Source organism: Mirounga angustirostris, unplaced genomic scaffold, assembly GCF_029215605.1.
Source record: "Mirounga angustirostris isolate CCGP_5_RB_7025 unplaced genomic scaffold, mMirAng1.0.hap1 SCAF_4, whole genome shotgun sequence".
Taxonomy (NCBI): Eukaryota; Metazoa; Chordata; class Mammalia; order Carnivora; family Phocidae; genus Mirounga; species Mirounga angustirostris.
Genome location: NW_026991712.1, coordinates 169285107 through 169306849, shown reverse-complemented (window position 1 = coordinate 169306849; position 21743 = coordinate 169285107). Strand labels below are relative to the sequence as shown.

At 36.7% G+C, this 21743-nt stretch overlaps 1 protein-coding gene across 9 annotated transcripts in view; it reads right to left on the bottom strand.

Annotated features, from left to right (window-relative positions):
* Window positions 1-21743, bottom strand: part of EYA3 (EYA transcriptional coactivator and phosphatase 3) — a 108823-nt gene that overhangs the window by 69157 nt on the left and 17923 nt on the right. For 8 of the 9 annotated variants that reach the window (XM_045898314.3, XM_045898317.3, XM_064589680.1 and 5 more), the window contains one exon: window positions 1090-1190. In XM_045898314.3, the coding sequence (XP_045754270.1) occupies window positions 1090-1122 (33 nt within the window). In that variant the 5' untranslated portion in view covers window positions 1123-1190. Of the gene's footprint in view, window positions 1-1089; window positions 1191-2075; window positions 2179-21743 lie in introns of those variants that run through there. The other variant, XM_045898316.3, reaches the window with a different exon arrangement.

The window sequence follows — 21743 nt, the reverse complement described above, 5'->3', positions numbered from 1 at the left end:
AGTTTTATACTTACCTTAAGTGAGAGGGCTAAAAGAATAATGGCAAAGTAATTATTAGTATGTACTTCTTAACATAAAAACAAATATTGAAAATGTATTAAAGGTCTTCATGCAAGCAGTGTCCATCCTTCTGTGATGTAAAGAATATATGAACATGAAAAACATACCCTATTATCTGCCTGCAAAACTCAAGTTTTTCTAAGTTGGATTTTCATAAAGGTAAATATATATCATTGTACAGTCTCCCTTAATATGAAACACAACAGGCTCATTCAGGACAGTAAACTGCCTCAGAATTTATCTAACTTCAGAAAAAGAAATAACACAAAAGGAAAAGATTCTTTAATATAAAAGTATCTTGAAAGAATGATTACTATTGCTTTCCTATTTTATTTTATTTATTTATTTTTTAAGTAGGCGCCATGCCCAATGTGGGGCTTGAACTCACAAACCAGAGATCAAGAGTCGGATGCTCTACTGACCGAGCCAGCCAGGAACCCCTGCTTTCCTTTTTTAAATGTTAAGAGTCAAAATACAGAAAGAGCAAAACAAACAAAAGGCCATGGCAAAGGCAATAAATCTGTATCACCTGGGGACATTTAGAATTATTTTATTTATATTAAATATTTAAAAGAAATTAAGAATCTAACCTAGACTTTAGGATCTTATCTGTTTTTAACAATTAGGTAGTGGTCAACTATTACTTTTTTAAAAAATTAAGTCAGAGAAATTTAGGTAAAGATAAAACTAAGTTTTCTGGCAAAATGGTATATACTGTTTTACTGGTAAACAGATGTCCTCTTCTATTTTCTAAAAACTGTAAGAATAGCCATTGGTGTTTTTTTCTTTTTTAATGACATTTCCAAATACAATAAGTACTTTGTAATACTGAATTTTCTAAGCAGACTCCCTAGAATTAAGTTAACAAAATGTGAATTTAAGAACAGTTTTCTTAGAAGGAAAGTATTAGGAAGTCTTTTCCTTATTTTTATTCTAATTTGGAATCTGTAGTGTAACTGAGTAATATTTAAAATCTTTTACAATTAACTTTTCTATAAAGAACTTTAAATTGTTAAAGGAGACACTTACTGGCTGTTCTGGTAAGTCTTGCTCTTCTTCCATGAGGACCAGTATTCCTTCCTAACGTTTGTGTGGCTGGATTGCGAGTGTCCGTCAGCAGTCTTCACTGTCTGTTTAAAAAGGAAGGGCGGGGGTGGAGATTCAAAGCTTTATGAACTCTTAAGGCATTATCATTGAGGCCATCAGAGAATAATTTTTTTTAACTTTTTGTTACTCCAAGCTTTCTACGTGAGTCCCAATCTCAACATCTCAAACCTGCACGTGGCTTTTCAAAATTGACACGCTGCACCAAGTCAAGATAGGTGTACACAACGACCTTTATACTACCTCGCAAAAGCCAACACGTGGAGCCCCTTCTGCTGCACTTAAAACACGGTTACTATAGTGCCTAATGCACTAAACATTTTATAATGACAGCCATGTGCAGATAACTAAAACATGATTTTAGGATTATTGTTACATTAAAAAATGATAAAAACCAGCCTAGCAAGTAAGTTATGATAACATCTAACCTGCTTGAATGTGGAACATTTACATAACTGTTAACACAGACACACTGAATCACTTTAAATGGGACAAACTGGAGTATCAATTAAATACTTACACAACCAACTATCTGTATATATGTAATTAAAGGAAAATTCTGGATTTATTTTAATAATGCAAATAAATAAGTAAAGCAAAATCTGAATTTTAAAATTAAGGAAAAATCATGTAAAGCCAAGACCCAATTTTATTCTGAAATAACAAGCTCCACTAAATATACTACCTGGTCAATTTTTTTTTTCATTTGAGAGAGAGAGAGTGCGCACACATGGGGGGAGGAGCAGAGGGAGGAGGAGAAGCAGACTCCCTACTGAGCAGGGAGACTGATGCAGGGCTTGATCCCAGGACCCTGAGATCATGACCTGAGCCAAATGCTTTAGGCAGATGCTTTAACGACTGAGCCACCCAGGCGCCCCACTACCTAGTCACTTTTTAAGCAAACTCTTTACCTTCTCAGATCCTGCTCTTCCTGTCTTGGTTTTCAAACTAAAAAAGAAAAATAGAGGACTCAAAGCCCCACATTTATTGGTATGAACATCTTACTGTGGCCTGCTGGCAAGAAAGAGACAGGTAGATATTAGTAAACTAAATACATTATAAAAACAAAAATTCCCTATCTATTTAACACAAATGAAACGGACACTTCTCCAAAACAGATGTGATCACTTACGATTTTAATGAAGGTCATACCTGTCTTTACTTCTACCAACTACTGTAACTAAACATATAAAGCTAAATCAAGTATAGAACCTTATTGCTGAAGTAATGAAAAGAGATAAAAAAAAAAAATGGAAAGGGAAATGAAAAACTTCAGTTGTGCCAATATCACCCCTCCCCTTCTATTGCTCTGTATCGATGGACTACCACACACTTCATCTTACAGCCACACTCCAGAACGGGAAAGACAGGGGACACACATGGGATTAGATGCAAACCTGTCCAACTCTACCATGGCTTTACTCCCTTCCCTGACCTAGATGTCAAAAGAAAAAAAGTTTAAAGGTCAGAAGCACTTGGTGATCAATACTCACGTGTAGCTCATCCTGAGCCTCAAAAGCCAAGTTCTCCAACTACATGACGCAGGTAATTGGTGCTGCAGAATTACAGGGCGCAGTAACTAAAGCCCACAGGAGCTATCTTGCCTGAACTTGTTTTGCTCTCCTCAGAAGAGCATAATCAATGTGACGTGAAACGGATTCACAATTGTGAAAGATGAAACATTTTTATGTTTTACCAGCTTATATCTTAGATTTAAATTGAAATGTCTTTATTTTATAGGCTTTTAATACTGTCTAAATGTACAAATATAATTTCATCCCCAAAGAAGGAGGAAAATAGGGCCAAATCATGAGGGAAGTGTAACGCCTTTAATACCTCATTTGTTGGATTTTTGTGAGACCATCTCTCACCTAAACAAAAAGTTGTAATATTCCATGTTTTATTTAACTGGAGGCCATACGTAATAATTGCAATCTCTAATTAGTAGATCCTCAGCACGGGAGAGGGAAGGGATATTCCTTCTCATGGGGGAAGGATTATAAAATCTACCTCTGGGCAAGAAGAAGGTAAGAAAAATTGTTTTAAAAAAAGGATACTCGGGGCGCCTGAGTGGCTCAGTTGGTTAAGCGACTGCCTTCGGCTCAGGTCATGATCCTGGAGTCCCGGGATCGAGTCCCGCATCGGGCTCCCTGCTCAGCAGGAAGTCTGCTTCTCCCTCTGACGCTCCCCCATCTCATGCTCTCTCTGTCTCTATCTCATTCTCTCTCTCAAATAAATAAATAAAATCTTAAAAAAAAAAAAAAGGATACTCAATAACATGTGCTTTAATTTTAAACACAAGAACTAATTTAAAAAATATAAACATTAAAGGAGAACATTTTTTTTATTGATCAAAAGGGATCATGGGTTTTACAAGGTAAAAAATACTACTCTTAATTGTGGGGAAATAAATTCTCAAGTCATACGAAACTAAATGTTAAAATCTTGAATTTTGGGGGCGCCTGGGTGGCTCAGTCGTTAAGCGTCTGCCTTCGGCTCAGGTCATGATCCCAGAATCCTGGGATGGAGCCCCACATTGGGCTCCCTGCTCAGCCGGAAGCCTGCTTCTCCCTCTCCCACTCCCCCTGCTTGTGTTCCCTCTCTCGCTATGTCTCTCACTGTCAAATAAATAAAATCTTTAAAAATAAAATAAAATAAAATAAAATCTTGAATTTATTTTAGAAATATGGCAATATAATAGTGATTTTATAATGAAAAGGTAAGAATTTTCTATTTTTCTTAAGACAAATTCTATGGTAAGTTGCAAGAAAACTTTAAGGGAAAAATTGGAAGACATTCTTTCTACCTCTATTTCTTCTTTGAAAATAAGCCCTGTTGTTTCCATCTTAAAAATCACCTTTATTTTCTCAGCTTTTCAGTTTAGGGGAATAAAAGGAGCATAATTTCTATAGTTAGGAAAAAACTTTAAAAATCAAGTAACTGATCAATGATCACCAATAATTTTGATCATTTAAAACAAAAGCAGGGAGGGGCATCTGGGTGGCTCAGTCGGTTAAGTGTCTGCCTTTGTTTTGGGTCATGATCCCAGGGTCCTGGGATGGAGCCAGCATCGGTTCTCTGCTCAGCGGGGAGCCTGCTTCTCCCTCTCCCTCGGTCTACTGCTCTGCCTATTTGTGCTTTCTGTCAAATAAATAAAATCTTAAAAAAAAAAACAAAAACAAAAGCAATCTTACAAGGAAAGCACATGATTTATTACAACATCTTCTGGGATTCTATTGGCAACATGTAAAACGCATAAAGTTGCAAACATACATTCTGGTACATTTGTGTATATAATATGTTAATGACTATAAATTATGTATTTCCATCAGAACATACATCTAAGTACACTACTTTGTATCAATACAGTAGTTTTCCTTCCTTCCAATAATTTGTAATTTGAATAGCCTGAAATATAAGGACTTACTAAACACAAGAATGCAAGTATTTGTCACATTCCTAGAACTTCTCAATGTGCCAAAACTTTAATATTAAGATCTCACACCATTATCTGTAAGTGACACATGCTTACAATCAAGTCATATTTACTAGCAACCAGACGGAAGTGCTGTATAACACAGACACAGTGCTCTAGTACTTGATAACTTAAAAAGTACAGAATTACTACACAAATCTTAGTATTCTCATTCCATGTACTAGTTCTAGAATTTAATCTAATTGTGGGTTTTTGTAAACCATTAATGTAACCTGACATTATTGTATACTAAATGAAGTTCATCTTCTAAAATATCCAAAAATACAATGACTTGACAGAGAAGTGGAAAGTGGATTCTTAATGCAACTTAAATGAATACAGTTACTTATAACTTAGCCAGTGAAGTTACAAAACATGCTGTGAGTTAATCTTTTAAGTACCTTTAAGCATTTGGATAATAATGTCTTCTCACAATTTTCTAGTTTCAATTCTTACTGTTGCTTTCTAAATACACCTTTTTTATCATGAGAGTTTGTCAGTATCTAGATGCTTTTATGGACAGAAATCTAGGCAAATCTAAACTCAGAACAGAAACAGTATTACTTCTGAAGACTTTCCCTATCTGCAAATGCTGACAGTGAAAAAATAAGGAATTTTGTTTGGATTCGAAAAGGTCACACAATTTTAAATACTGTGATTTCACATGTTCATAAATAAAGTAGGATACTTTTGTAATATGGCAGCCATAATTTTTCTTTTTAATCGTTAAATATTAGAAGGGAAATAATTAGTAAATATTTTACTTCAATATTCTAATTAGATTCCTACCTCCTAATTTCTGTTTTGTACCAAGTTGAACATAGTATTCACCCTGTAACTGTAAATGGCTACAAGCAAAAACCTAGGTAACTGCAATGTTATTATAGCTCTTACGTATAGGAAGGGGGAAAAAAAATATATATATTCTACACACACACACGTATAAAGAAGAGAATACAGATCAAACTGCTTTCAATGAAAATAAAGTATATACTACTCTTAATTATAACATCAAGAGAAGTGTCTAAATAGAGCACAACACTCTGATTATAGGTCCTGGAAGGGGAACTTGCATGTGGCTAAGTGTGCACAGATTAACTGAATATCTTTGGTACAGTTCTAAAGAGAAAACAGGTAGCTCATAAATTTAATCACTGACCACACTGTATTTTAGAAGTCTACTTAATATTTCTTCCCAGGCCATATATATATATTTTTTTTTAATAAAAATATATATTTTATAAAAATATATATATATATTTTAGAACACGCTAAATAAAAGGCTACAGAAGTTTCCCTAGGGAAAATTAACAGCATCTTTCCCAAAATTAAATATATCTCAGCAATAATAGTTATAAACAACAGTAATCTAAAGAAGTATCAAAAAAGTGGTATATCATCACTTAAGATTATTAACATGTGGATTACTTTAGGATTTAAAAGTACATAATTAGCAAATGTCTACCATGGTATCCTCAAATATAATTATATGTATGCCTTGAAGAATGAAAACAATAAGCAAACTACCGTCTTTTAATGGCTTTAAGATGACTACTTCATGTACTATTATTCAACAATAACTGATCTATTCTAAAGGAGATCCATAAATGAATTCAGAAACTAGTGCCCTAACACCCAAAGTACCAAACATAAAACCTAAAGATCTCTCTTAAAAATAAACTCTAATTTAAAAATTAAGAGGCCTTATAACGCAAAATCAGAAAAGGTGTCAGGAAAAATGGTTTCAAAATGTAAAAAAACATTTCTGTGGTTTCCTGCAGAACATTGCTTATCAGCTGCGTCAGCGGGCACGTAGTAATTTGAGCTTCATAATCTACTGAATTTATACATTAGTTGCAAACAAGAAGTGAACAAAGGTTTATTCCAATATCTACAAATGTCTTACGGAAATTAGGCAAAAATAATAATGAATATCTTGGCAGAGTGGAGAATTACGAATTAAGGAAGATATACCCTACAACAGCCTTTAAAACCAATTACAGTGGGAAGGATGAGAGAGCAATCATTTACCAAGCATATATATCAAATATTTTTACATTTATTGTCTACCTAGTTTTATCTCCACAACGATCCAAAGACACAAGTGTTATCCTCATACTATGGACAAGGCAAACTGGGACTCAGAGATTTAAACAATTTGCCTGAGAATAACAGAAATAATGTTTCAGGTTAAGGTAGAAATATATCAAATAAAGAAACTACAGGATGGTGGTGATGGTTGCACAACACTGTGAAGGTACTTAATGCCACTGAATGGTATATTTAAAGTGGTTAAAATAGTTAATTCTGTTATGTATATTTACCAAATAAAAAAATACAAAAAGACCCACAAAACAAGAAATACCAAAGCAATGATTAAATCTAAAAAGTGCTTATAAAGTAGAATTTAAATAAAAACTTGAAACAAAACAAACAAAAGTGCTTTAAGTAGAGAAAATCAATATTTAAAAAATACTGCCAGAGGGCACCTGACTGGCTTCGTTGGTGGAGCATGCAACTCTTGGTCTTGGGGTTGTGAACTTGAGCCCCACACTGGGTACAGAAATTACTTTAAAAAAAAAAATGTTTTTTTTTTTTAAAGATTTTATTTATTTGACAGAGAGAGACAGCGAGAGCAGGAACACAAGCAGAGAAGTGGGAGAGGGACAAGCAGGCTTCCTGGCAAGCAGGGAACCTGATGTGGGGTTTGATACCAGGAGGGGATCCGAAGGCAGATGCTTAACAACTGAGCCACCCAGGCGCCCCTAAAAAAAAAAAAAATCTTAAAAAAAAATGTATATATATATATATATATATATATATTTATTGCCAGAAAAACAATATCAATGTGGAGAAAAACATGACTAATTCTAAATAAACAAAGAACAAAGCATTCAAGAAATTTTGGAGAAAGCAGATTAGCATATTTATCTCATCTGTGGAAAAGAGAGAAAAATTGTATGCAACAGAAGAAAGCATAAGCAACAAATCAACAGATCTGATTATATAAAATATACTTTCATGCAATGAAGAATAACAAATCTAAGATTAAAAGAATATAACATGGGGCGCCTGGGTGGCTCAGTTGGTTAAGCATCTGCCTTCAACTCAGGTCATGATCCCAGAGTCCTGGAATCGAGCCCTGTGTCGGGCTCCCTGCTCAGTGGGGAGTGTGCTTCTCCCTCTCCCTCTACTTCTCGTGCTCGCTCTCTCTCTCTCTCTCAAATAAATAAAATCTCTTTAAAAAATTAAAAAAATAGGGGCGCTTGGGTGGCTCAGCTGGTTAAGCATCTGCCTTCAGCTCAGGTCATGATCCCAGGGTCCTGGGATGGAGCCCCGTATTGGGCTTCCTGCTCCAGCAGGGAGCCTGCTTCTCTCCCTCCCTCTGCTGCTCCCCGTGCTTGTGCTCTCTTGCTCTCTCTTGCTCTCTCTCTCAAATAAATAAAATCTTTTTTTAAAATTTAAATAAAAGAATATAATAAATAGAAGCAACACCTGCAATAATGATGATAAACCTTAATGTCTGCAATATAAACCCACCCAATTCAACATTACAGATCATCTGTTATGTGGCAAACCATAACTAAATACACATTCATCAAAGGATACAAACAGATTAACCACCAAGATCAAATCAGCTCTTGGGAAAAAAGATTCTTACTACCAACTGAAAAAATTTTAGTATTTTTAAGATACTACTTCATACCTAGGAAAACACCAAAAATAGATCTAAACAACAAAACTGAGTTTATCTGAGCAATAAGAAGATAAATATTCGGGCACAGCTGTAAAATCATGTTATCATCAGACTGTTCTCTGGTTAGAGTATATAAAACAAGTCATAAAATTGCCCGTGGCCTGATTAATTTTCTAATTTCCCCCCCAAATTAAAGAGGGATAAAAAGCTAACTAATTCAAAAAAGAATAAACTTGTTCAGAGAAATGAAAACTCAGAAACAATCAACATGTGGAGAAAGGCTTACCTATGCTGCAATTTACTAATGAAACATTCTATATTAAAATGGAAACTGTAACCTATTTCAATAAGCTCATTTTAAAGGTGAAAGAAAAGATTTTACATTAATTATGGAATAATAACAGCTTAAATATAATTTGTTAAGAGTCAAAAGCAGACCCAAAGGGATACAATGTTAGATGTCTTAAAGTTTGTATAGTAAAATGTCTACGCACATTTTATTTTATTTTATTTTTTTAAAGATTTTATTTATTTGACAGAGAGAGACATACCAAGAGCAGGAACACAAGCAGTGGAAGTGGGAGAGGGAGAAGCACAATGCAGACCTCGATCCCAGGACCCTGGCATCATGACCTGAGCCAAAGCCAGATGCTTAACGACTGAGCCACCCAGGCGCCCCTACGCACATTTTATAAATGCTCCTTAAAAAGTGTTCCTCAAGACATTAAGTTAAAATTGGACACAAGTCCTCCATTCTTGCCCCACCCTTTTTCCTCAGAAAAAAAATGTCAACTTTGAGGGAAAAGCAATTTAAATTGCATTGATCCTGAGGTACCTGGGTGGCTCAGATGGTTGAGCATCTGCCTTCGGCTCGGCTCGGGTCATGATCTCCAGGTCCTGGGATGGAGCTCCAAGTCAGGCTCCTAGCTCAGCGGGGAGTCCACTTCCCCCTCTCCCTCTGCCTCTCCTCCTGCTTGTGCTCTGTCTCTCTCTCAAATAAATAAATTTTAAAAATAATCTTTAAAAAATAAATTGCATTGATCCTCCCTTACCCCAAATCTTAAAGAAGTTCAAGACAGTACTATAGGCAGAAAGATTCATTAAATTTTTTTGTTCCATTATCTTTCATAAGAAAGAAGCCAAGTTAGACCCTGCACACAACCCTAGAGTTGGTTCATTTTATGGTTCTGTACCAAAGCACTGAACTTCCACTAGTTAAATAATTTGATATCAGAAGACGTTTCACATTTGATTTTATCCTATTGGACAGAAATTGTTCACTCTCTGAATGCAAGAAATACATAACATTAAATGCTACAAGGAATATAGATTTTAGAGGTAATCTTTATTTCAGGGTTGAGTAAACTAAAATCAGAGGTGAAGGCACTGCCTCATGAAGACTCTTAAGTAGCAGAACCAGAAGTAGAACCCAAGACTATGAACTCCCTCATCTGAAGCTTTTTTCCTTTTTTTTTTTTAAAGATTCCATTTATTCATTTGAGAGAGAGAGAATGAGAGAGAACACATGAGAGGGGATAGGGTCAGAGGACGAAGCAGACTCCCTGCCGAGCAGGGAGCCCGATGCGGGACTCGATCCAGGGACTCCAGGATCATGACCTGAGCTGAAGGCAGTCGCCTAACCAACTGAGCCACCCAGGCGCCCAGCTTTTTTCCTTTCACGTAGAATTGAGTATATGACTCCCTTTTTTAAAACTACATTCCTAATATTAACATCGGCTATTTATTCCTTTCCTACATTAAATCTCTAACTATTCTGTTACATTACTTTGACTTCATGGTATAATAGCATAATTTAAAAATGTTTTAAATTTATAAATTCAAACCTTTTTCAATATGTTAACTGGCATTTTAAGGACCTCCCCAAAATCATAAAACAAGATTCTTTTTTTATGCTACTTTTTAACTTCTTGTACAGTCTAGCAAAAATAACAATTTAATTTCTTTTTACAGCCTTAAGTCTTTAATTTACAATGTACAGACTGATTTACTGTCAATGAAACAGGTGATTTTAATTACAAGGTATATGAAAATAAATTCTTTTACTATTTCTACTCAGAGATAAGCATCATGATTTTAGAAAATTAAAATACCTCCTAACCTATTAAAACCTCAATGTTGTTAGTGAAAGAGCTCCCTGTTTATTAATAATTAAGAAATCTTCAAAACTCTTCTGATCTCTACTATGGTCTATAAGTCTGGCAGTTAACAATTCTGTTTATACCTTTGTTGTGTACTGACTTGTTATAATTTCAAATCCACGTTTTCCCAAAGCTTGTTTTGGACAAAGTTGTGGTATGAACTTATTTTGAATAGCTTGTTTTGATGGAACTGTTTTGAAGTTGGATAGTAGGGTTTTCTTATCGAACTTTTGCACCTGGAGTGGAAAGGACCGTTAAGTCACTATATCATGGTAAGAGCAGTGGTGTCCATCAAGTGATGGACTTTTAAACTTTAAAAACCAAGAGGTATGACCACCAACTCGACAGTGTTCAGTCTGGGCAAGGCTATTCTTTGCTGATCTACATAGCCCTCTGAAGATCTTGAGAAGCTTGCTCATGCTAAGGCCAGACTACCTGTGGTCAGCAGTGGCAATAAACAACGCAGCAGTCTCAGGAGTAGAAGGCACATCTGTTGTGGCCGTGGTGAGGCTGCTCCTCATAGGCAGTGGTTCCTGGAGTAACAACATTCAGAGCAGCCCACCTTGCTGTCAACACCAGTATTACTGTTTGCTAGCTAGTTATGTGCCCGGGCCACAAGGGACCTGAGGCAGCAGTTGATACCCAGCTTTTAGTTGGAATGACTGACTCTACCAAGATCAGCTTGTAGAAAGGTACACTTCAACTAAATTTGGACTTTATTTCTTTCATCTCCCCTTTGCCTGGAGCAGTAGGACAATTAATTTATTATTAGTTTGCAGTATGTTCTTTCTTTATTGGCTTATTACAAGACATTATCCTTTATGCTATTGGCTTGTAAAATATTAATATTATAAATTATAATTCCCATGAACCTGTGTTAAATAAATTATTGGCAAAGACAATCTCTGTCTCTGAGCATAATTTGCCCCAAACAAAACAACTACTAATTTTCCTTTGGTTGGTCCTAAGATTCCTATGGGATCTTGATCCTAAACTCCACAGTGGCAGAGACCACTTTCTTCTTTTTAGTATGTGACAGCACATTGTGGGCATTCAATAAATATTTACTCAATCAAGCACAATTTCTAGGCTCTTGATTCCTCTAAATATTTACTTAAAACCAGTTCCCTAAGAAACTTCAATATATTTAGAGGCACAAAAAATTCAAATCTTCACTTTTCCCATTTCTAACCAGGGATGTCTAAGTCACAACTTTAATTCTTTACAAGGTTTTGTTAACTGACCTGAGGAATATCACTTTGAAGTCTGGGTTAACTGAAAAGTTCCCTTCAAGTAAAAGCAAGGATGATATACTTTAAAATTTTTTTTAAAGATTTTATTTATTTATTTGACAGAGAGAGAGAAAGATCCCAAGTAGGCAGACAGGCAAGCAGAGGGAGAGGGAGAAGCAGGCTGATGCAGGGCTTGATCCCAGGGCGCTGGGATCATGACCTGAGCCCAAGGCAGACGCTTAACCAACTGAGCCACCCAGGCGCCCCAAGGATGATATACTTTAAATCAAAATTTTAAATCACATCCATAACAAGGGATCATAGCACAGGTACTACTCCTATAGAAATTAGGAGCCCTCAGGTTTCTCTCCCTTAACAGACTAAAGTTTAAAGTTAGAAAAAGAAAAAAAGGGCGGGGGGAGGGAAAGAGAGAGAGAATCCCCTTCCCCAAACACATATACACATAGAAAATATATTTCTGGTAAAAGATAGGTTGACACCTTAATCCCCAGAACCTACGAATGTAACCTTATTTGGAAAAAAAGAATCTTTGCAGATGTAATTAAGGATTTTTAGATGAGGAAATCATCCTGGATTATCTGAGTAGGTCAAAAATGCCATCTCAAGTATCCTTGTTAAGTGTGAAAATGAATAAAGGAAACCTCATTTGAAATGGAGATGGAAGGCCTTGAAGGGGGTGCTCTCAAGCCTACCAACTTGTCAATTGCAGACCCCAACAGGAAGAAGCATACCTTGCATTTTCCAACAGGAAGAAGCCTACTTTACTACCCCAGCGGTAAGACAGAAGATAACCCCCTAGCCCAGTCAACGAGAAACCATCACCACCCAGAACTCACTTTCCTCCAATGGACTTTTGTTCAAAACAGCCCCTCCCTACTTCCTCCTTTTCTTCTATAAAGTATGGGCATAACTTGCTGTGTTGCACTTCACTTTACTGCACTTCCCAGATACTCTGATTTTTACAAATTGAAGGTCTGTGACAACCCTGTGTTGAGCAACTCTATTGGCACCATTTTCCCAACAGCATTTGCTCACTTTGTGTCTCTATACAACATTTTGGTAATCTGGCAATATTTCAAACTTTTTCAATATTATTATATTTGTTGTAGTGATCTGCAATCAGTGATTTCTGATGTCACTACTGTAATTGTTCTGAGGCGCCACGAACCGTGCCCATACAAGATGGTGAACCTAATCGGTAAATGTTGTATGTGTTCTTTTTTTTTTTTTTTAATTTTTTAAAGATTTTATTTATTCATTTATTTGAGAGAGTGAGAGCACATGAGAGGGGGGAAGGTCACAGGGAGAAGCAGACTCCCCGCCGAGCGGGGAGCCCAATGTGGGACTCGATCCAGGGACTCCAGGATCATGACCTGAGCCGAAGGCAGTCGCTCAACCAACTGAGCCACCCAGGCGCCCAATGTTGTATGTGTTCTGACTGCTCCACTGACCAGCCATTTCCACATCTCTCGCCCTTTCCTCGGCCTCCCTAGTCCCTGAGACACAACAATATTGAAATTAGGTCAATTAATAATCCTACAATGGTCTCTAAACGTTCAAGTAAAAGGAAGAGTCACACATCTCTCCCTTTATTTTTTCAGTGTGACCTGTTTATTGAATTAGCTGGACTCAATAGGGTGCCTTCTCACCAGGTCTCCTCTTTCTCTTTTGAAAATTTTTTTTATTTGGGGACGCCTGGGTGGCTCAGTCATTAAGCGTCTACCTTCGGCTCAGGTCATGATCCCAGGGTCTTGGGATCGAGCCCCACGTTGGGCTCCCTGTTCAGCGGGAAGCCTGCTTCTCCCTCTCCCACTTCCCCTGCTTGTGTTCCTTCTCTCGCTGTGTCTTTCTCTGTCAAATAAATAAATAAAATCTTTAAAAAAAAAATTTTTTTTTTATTTGAGTATAGTTTGCACACAATGTTACATTAGTTTCAGATATACAACACAGTGATTCAAGATCTCTATAAGTCATGCTATGCTCACCACAAGTGTAACTACCATCTGTCACTACACAAGGCTGTTACAATATCATTAACTATACTCCCTATGCTGTGCCTTTTATTCCCATGACTTACTCTTTCTGCAACTGGAAGCCTGTATCTCCCACTCCCCTTCACCCATTTTATCCTTCCCTCTGGCAACCATCACTTTGTTCTCTGTATTTATTTATTTATTTATTTATTTATTTATTTTTTAAAGATTTTATTTATTTATTCATGAGAGACAGAGAGAGAGAGGCAGAGGGAGAAGCAGGCTCCCAAGGAGCAGAGAGCCCGATGCGGGACTCGATCCCAGGACCCTGGGATCATGACCTGAGCCGAAGGCAGACGCTTAACCATCTGAGCCACCCAGGCGCCCTGTTCTCTGTATTTATAAGTCTGATTTTCCTTCTTGTTGTTTATTTGTTTTGTTTTTTAGATTCCACATATGACTGAAATCATACGCTCTTTGTCTTTCTCAGTTTGACTTATTTCACTTAGCATAACACCCTCTAGGACCATCCATGTTGTCACAAATGTCAACATCTCATCCTTTTTTTTGTATACCTCTCACTTTAAATCAAAAGCTAGAAATGACTGAACTTAGTGAGGAAAGCATATCAAAAGCCAAGGTAGACTGAAAGCTAGGCCTCTTGTGCCAAAGAATCAAGTTGTGAATGCAAAGGAAAAGTTCTTGAAGGAAATTAAGTGTACTCCAGTGAACACATGAGTGATAAGAAAGCAAAATGGCAGGGGCACCTGGGTGACTCAGTTGGTTAAGTGTCTGCCTTCAGCTCAGATCATTATCCTGGAGTTCCGGGATCGAGCCCAGCATCTTGCTCAGTGGGGAGCCTGCTCCTCCCTCTGCCCCTTACCCTGCTTGTGCTCTCTCTCTCAAATAAAATAAATAAAACCTTAAAAAAAAAGAAAGAAAGAAAGTAAAATGGCCTCACTGCTAATATGGGGAGTATGAGTGGTCTAGATAGAAGATCAAACCAGCCACAACATTCCCTTAAGCCAAAGCCTAATCCAGAGCAAGGCCCGAATGAACTCTCTTCAATTCTGTGAAGGGTAAGTGAGGGGAGGAAGCTGCAGAAGAAAAATCTGAAGTAAGCTGAGGTTGGTTCATGAGATTTAAGGAAAGAAGCCATCTCCATTTCATAAAAATGCACAGTGAAGCAGCAAGTGCTGATGTAGAAGCTGCAGCAAGTTATCCAGAAGATCTAGCTAAGATAACTGATGAAGGTGGCGACCCTAAACAACAGATTTTCAATGTAGATGAAACAGCCTTAAATTGGAAGATGCCATCCAGGACTTTCATAGCTGGAGAGAAGAAATCAACACCTGGCCTCAAAGTCAAAGGACAGGCTGACTCTCTTGTTAGGGGCTAATGTAGCTGGTGACTTTAAATTGAAGCCAATGCTCATTACCATTTCAAAAATCCTAGGGCCCTTAAGAATTATGCTAAATCTAGTCTGCCTGCGCTCTGTAAATGTAACAACAAATCCTGGATGACAGCACATCAATTTACGATGTGCTTTTCTAATTTTTTTTTTTTAAAGATTCTATTTATTTTAGAGAGAGTGTGTGAACATGTGTGCGTGACTGGAGTGGGGGGGCAGAGGGAGAGGGACAAGCAGACTCCATGCTAAATGTGGAGCAGAGTCCGGGCTTGATTTCATGATCCTGAGATTGACCTGAGCCGCAATCAACAGTCGGATGCTCAACTGATTGAGCCACCAAGGCGCCCCGGTTTTCTCAATATTTTAAGCCCACTCCTGAGACCTACTGCACAGAAAAAAAGATTCCTTTCAAAATATTACTGCTCATTGACAATGCACCTGGTTACCCAAGAGCTCTGATGCAGATATACAATGACATTAATGTTGTTTTCAAGCCTAGATTATTATATTATTCCAAAATTAAAATTATACCAAAATAATTATTCCAAAATAAAAAGCTTATCTTTTAAAAAAGGGGTATCATTACACACTAGCATGGCTGAAATAAACAAGGGAAAACTGGCCATATCAAGTGCTGACAAGGATGTAAAGCAACTATAATGCTCATGCACTGCTAGTATGAATGCAAAAAGGTACAATACAGAGACTGTGGAAAAGTTTGGTAGTTTCTTATAAAGCTAAACATACACTAACCATATGACCCAGCAATCCCATTCTGAACTATCCATCTAAATGAAAACTTATGTTCACACAAAAACCTGTACATGAATGCATATAGTGGCTTTGTTCACATATACAATGAAAACTGGAAACAACTTAAATGTCTTTCAAACTGGTGAATGAATAAACTATTGTACATTTATAGGATGGAATATTATGCAGCAATTCATGGAACAACTTAGATGAATCTCCATTACACTAACTGGAAGAAGCAAAGCTCAAGAGTCTACATATTGTATAATTCCATTCATATGACATTTTTTATATAAAGACAGAAAAGATCAGTGGTTGCCAGGTGCTAGGGATGGGGGAAGGGACTGGCTACACAGGGTTACCAGGGAACTTTGTTGGGATGATGGAACTGTTCTCTATCTTGATTATATTGGTTGTTACATGATTGTGTGTATTTTAAAACTCATAGAATTGTACACTTAATATGATGACTTTCTTATATGTGAATTATACCTCAAACAATTATAATAGGACCTGTTTACATGTTTAGAAAAAATTATATATGAAGTTGAATAAAATTCTGTAACTGTAATATATGCAATTGAAATTATAAACATAGTTGGATCAACAGTTTATGAGTATAGAGATTGAAATGTTGGTTAATAAAATTATAAACGTAGTTGAATCAACAGCTCATGAGTACATGAAATGGCAGTATTACTTGATATCATCTTTTTTTTTAAAGATTTTATTTATTTATTTGAGAGAGAAAGAATGAGACAGAGAGAGAGCATGAGAGGGGGGAGGGTCAGAGGGAGAAGCAGATTCCCTGCTGAGCAGGGAGCCTGATGCGGGACTCGATCCCGGGACTGCAGGATCATGACCTGAGCTGAAGGCAGTCGTTTAACCAACTGAGCCACCCAGGCACCCTACTTGATATCATCTTAACAGAAGAGTTTTCCATTACATAGATGACTTAAATAAGGTCAAACTGTATAAATTTTTAATTTAATTTTTTTATTTTTTAAAGATTTTACTTATTTGACAGAGACAGGCACAGCGAGAAAGGGAACACAAGCAGGGGGAGTGGGAGAGGGAGAAGCAGGCTTCCCGCTGAGCACAGAGCCTGAGTGGGTGGGGCTTGATCCCAGAACCCTGGGATCATGACCTGAGCTGAAGGCAGACGCTTAACGACTGAAACACCCAGGCGCCCCTAAATTTTTAATTTTAAATGTGACTACCTCCAAACAGACGCTCCTTCCCTAACTAAACTGGAGTGGTGGAAGAATTCTACCCCTATGCTAAACCATTAAAGGTAGATCTATAATATAATCATTCAGAAGCAATTAACACCTAAAATAGAAACTGGTATTTGGGGCATCTGAGTGGCTCAGTCGGTTAAGCATCTCCCTTCAGCTCGGGTCATGATCCCAGGGTCCTGCTTTGGGCTTCCTGCTCAGTGCAGAACCTGCTTCTCCTTCTCCCTTTCCCCCTCCCCCTGCTTGTGCTCTCAAGCACTCTCTCTGTCAAATAAGTAAATAAAATCTTAAAAAAAAAAAAAAAGAAACTGATTATTTACTCAAAGACAAAAACACAAAGTAGGGGGTACTTAAGAGGCAGGCAATGAACCAAAGATTTCTGCAAAACACATATACATTTATCAAGCCAAAAGAATTACTCCACAGCAAAATACTCTGCAAACCCAATGATACCATGAAAACATGTGTCTGACAAAAACAAAGAGAAAAAAAAAATCCCAAAGAGAATTCTTTAGTTGGAAGTCTTAGAAGAGAAAAGTCACATAAAAGTCCACATCATTTCATCATCTCCTGGAGTGTCATTATGGATGTTAACATTGTACAGCACTGTTTTCTTTAAAAAAATATTTAAGGGGCTTATAGGTATAATACCAAAAAGGGTGCAAAAACTTAAGCAAGCTTGCTTTAAGACACATGTTTCTAAGAAGTTTGTGACCAAGTTTTTACAAAATCAATCATTCCAAATGCTTGCTTAATTTAATGAGGCAAATTAATACAAGGGAAAGAGATGGAATTCAGAGTCAAAGGGTTTAGTTCTGTTAACCTTTGACCTGGAGCAGGTCAGTTTTATTTCTCTTATAAATATAGATTCATTTTAAAATTCAATGAATACTTAGAAAAAGAGTTTAGTACAATTCATGTGCCTAACACAAATACAGGTACCCCAAAAATGTTAGTCCCCTTTGCATTCATAAGTGTCTTGCTATGCCCCAAGAGTGGAAGAATAAATAAGGTAGAACCGTTTCCAAAGGCTATTCACAGTCCAGTGGATTTCTTAGGTATGAAACCACTACAAATCCACAAAAGAAAAAAAAAAGAAGAAGAAGAAGAAATCTGACTTCATCAAAATTTAAAACTCCAATCTTTTAATTTGTATTCTGGTTTTATACCACTGTAAAATGTTTTCTATGGAAATTAGAGTTAATTTTTCACTAATGGTCTTTTCTCAGTCCACATGTGTGTGTGTATGTCCTACAGAGTAAGCTCTTTATATTTTTCTTCCTTTTTTAAATTGAAGTATAATTAACATACATTGTTGTATTAGTTTCAGGTATACAATACAGTGATTCAACAATTCTATACATTACTCAGTGCTTACCAGGATAAGTCTCAATCCCCTTTATTTCACCATCCCTCACCCACCTCCCCTCTGGCAATCACCAGTTTATTCTCTGTATTTAAGAGTTCTCTTTTTTTTCTTTGTTCATTTGTTTTGTTTCTTAAATTCCACACATGAGTGAAATCATATGGCATTTGTCTTTCTCTGACTGACTTACTTCACTTACTATTATACCCTCAAGGTCCACCCATATTGGTGCAAATGGCAAGATCTTTTTTTTTTTAAATGGCTGAAGAGTATTCCTGTGTGTGTGTGTGTGTGTGTGTACACATGTACCACATCTTTACTTACTCATCTATGAATAGACACTGGGGTTGCTTCCAGAGCTTGGCTATTGTAAATAGCAATAAACACACTTGGGTTGCTTCCAGAGCTTGGCTATTGTAAATAGCAATAAACATAGGGGTGCATATATATCTTTCTGAATAATTAGTGTTTTCATTTTCTTTTGGGTAACTACTCAGTAGTAAAATTACTGAATCACATGGTAATTCTATTTTTATTTTTTGAGGAAGCTCCATACTGTGACTGTACCAATTTGCATTCCCACCAACTGTGCACGAGGGTTTCTTTTTCTCCACATCCTCGCCAACATTTGTTATTCGGCGTGTTCTTTGGAAAAATGTCTATTCAGGCTTCTGCCCATTTTTAGATCAGATGATTGTTTATTTAGTGTTGAGTTTAAAGTTCTTTATATATTATATATTTTGAATATTAACCTCTTATCAAAAGTATCATTTGCAAATATCTGCTCCCATTCAGTAGGTTGCCTTTTTGTTTTGTTGATGGTTTCCTTCTCCGTACCAAAGCCTTTTATTTGGTATAGTCAGTCCACATCTTACTTGTATTTTCTGCATTATGATGCTGACTGCACCCTCTGTACTATATTCCTTTTAGGATACCTGAAAAATGCCTTCTTTACCCACAAGGTTAAGTACTTTTAGCCCTTACACAGACATGTATATATATGTGTGTATATACATATTTTTTTCTCCTAAGTAGTTCTGCTTCTCTCATGAACCCTAACATCTGCCAGACTGAAACAACCCTGACAATCTACCCAAAAGATTGCAATCATTAATACCCACTTCCCTGTGCTTTAACCAGCACCAAGTACCGTCAATCTTTTATAATTTTTGCCTAATTCAACAGGTAAAACAAGACTCAAATTGCATGATTTATATCTTTTTGTTGTTGTTGTTGTTGTTTTTTTAATTTTTTATTTTTTTAAAGATTTTATTTATTTATTTGAGAGAGAGACTGAGATAGAGAGAGCATGAGGGGGGGAGGGTCAGAGGGAGAAGCAGACTCCCCGCTGAGCAGGGAGCCCGATGCGGGACTCGATCCCGGGACTCCAGGATCATGACCTGAGCCGAAGGCAGTCGCTTAACCGACTGAGCCACCCAGGCGCCCGCATGATTTATATCTCTAATTGTAAGTGAAAACAAATTTTTTCGAGATGTTTGACATTTTTTCTGGTAAATCTGCCTACTCATATCTTTTGCCCAATTTTTATGGAATTGTCGATCATTTTCTTAATATTTGGTATGAGGTCACTGTAAATTCTGGAAATTAGTTTTCTTACTTATACATTTTCTTTCACCTTGTCATTTATCTTTCAACTCTACTTATGGCATATTTTGCAAAATATAAGCCATAATTTTTAAGAAACAAAACTTGCCAATATTTTCCCTTTGAGGTTTCTAGGTTTTAAGACCTATTTAGCCTTCCCCAAGTCCAACTTATAAATACACTTTTATGGCTTTATTATTTACATTTACATATATGCTTAGAGAGGCAATAATAGCATAGTGATTAAGAGAACAGATCATCGGGGGGCACCTGGGTGGCTCAGTCGGTTAAGCTTCTGCCTTCGGCTCAGGTCATGCATGATCCCAGGGTCCTGGGATGGAGCCCTGCACAGGGCTTGCAGGGAGCCTGCTTCTCCCTCTCCTCTACCCCTCCCCACTGCTTCTGCACACTCTCTTTCTCTCAAATAAATAAATACAATCTTAAAAAAAAAAAGAGAACAGATCATGGAATCAGACTGCCTAGATTCAAATCCTACCTTCTGCCACTTAATTGCTGTGTGATTCTATGCATCAATCTCCTAAACTGTAAAACGGGGAGGCAATAATAGTATCTGTCTCACAAGGTTGTTGGGAGGATTAAATGTGTTAATAAATGTGAAGAGCTTATGATAATAACACTGATGCATAATAATTGTTAAGCATTAGGTGTTATTATTTGTTTCATCTACCAAATGCTTAGCCAGTTGCCCCAACAACACGTACTAAATCTTGCCTTTTTCTACAATTACCTGAAATGCCAATTTTATAATAAACTAAATTTCTGTATATAAACTATTTAGTTTTGCTGATCAATTTGCTACTTCCTCAGAATTTAACTTGCATTATTATAATTTCATAACATGTTGTAGAGGCTTTCTTTTTTTTCTTTCAGTAATCTCATGTTTTAATACTTAGAAAGGCTAATCTCTCTTCTTCATTCTCCATTCTCAGATTTTATGCTTTCCAAATGAACTCCAGAGCAGTGTTGTCACGTTTTCAAAAACCAATGATATTTTAATTTAAATTGCATTAAATATATAAATTAATTTAGGGGAAAATGTAAGTTTACAATATTAAGCTCTCCTAAATAAAAGCACAATGTGTATTTCCAGTTATTCCTTTTTAAAAATATCTCTTAGTAGACCCTCTCCATTTATTTATGTTCCTATTTTATCTTTTTGCTTGTTATATTTTTCATTATATTTTCCAAAAAAGTTACTTTGTATATATAGGAAAGCTATTGGTATTGGTACTTTTGTAAACTGCCACTTTACCAAAGTCTCATTCTTTCTAGCAATGAAAACAGTAAGACAGTTGATTGTTGAGTGTCAGGTATATATTTTCCCCTGCTGCATAAAAGTTGTTTCCTTCCTCTTTCCCAATATTAACCTCTTTATATCATCTTCTTGCCTATTGGTTTATACCTCTACTATATATTTTTTAAAGATTTTATTTATTTGACAGAGAGAGTGAGCACAAGCAGGGGGAGCGGCAGGCAGAGGGAGAAGCAGGCTCCCCATGGAGCATGGAGCCCAATGCAGGGCTTGATCCCAGATCCCAAGACCCCAGGATCATGACCTGAGCCAAAGGCAGAAGCTTAACCGACTGAGCCACCCAGACTCCCCTATACCTCTACTATAATATAAAGTA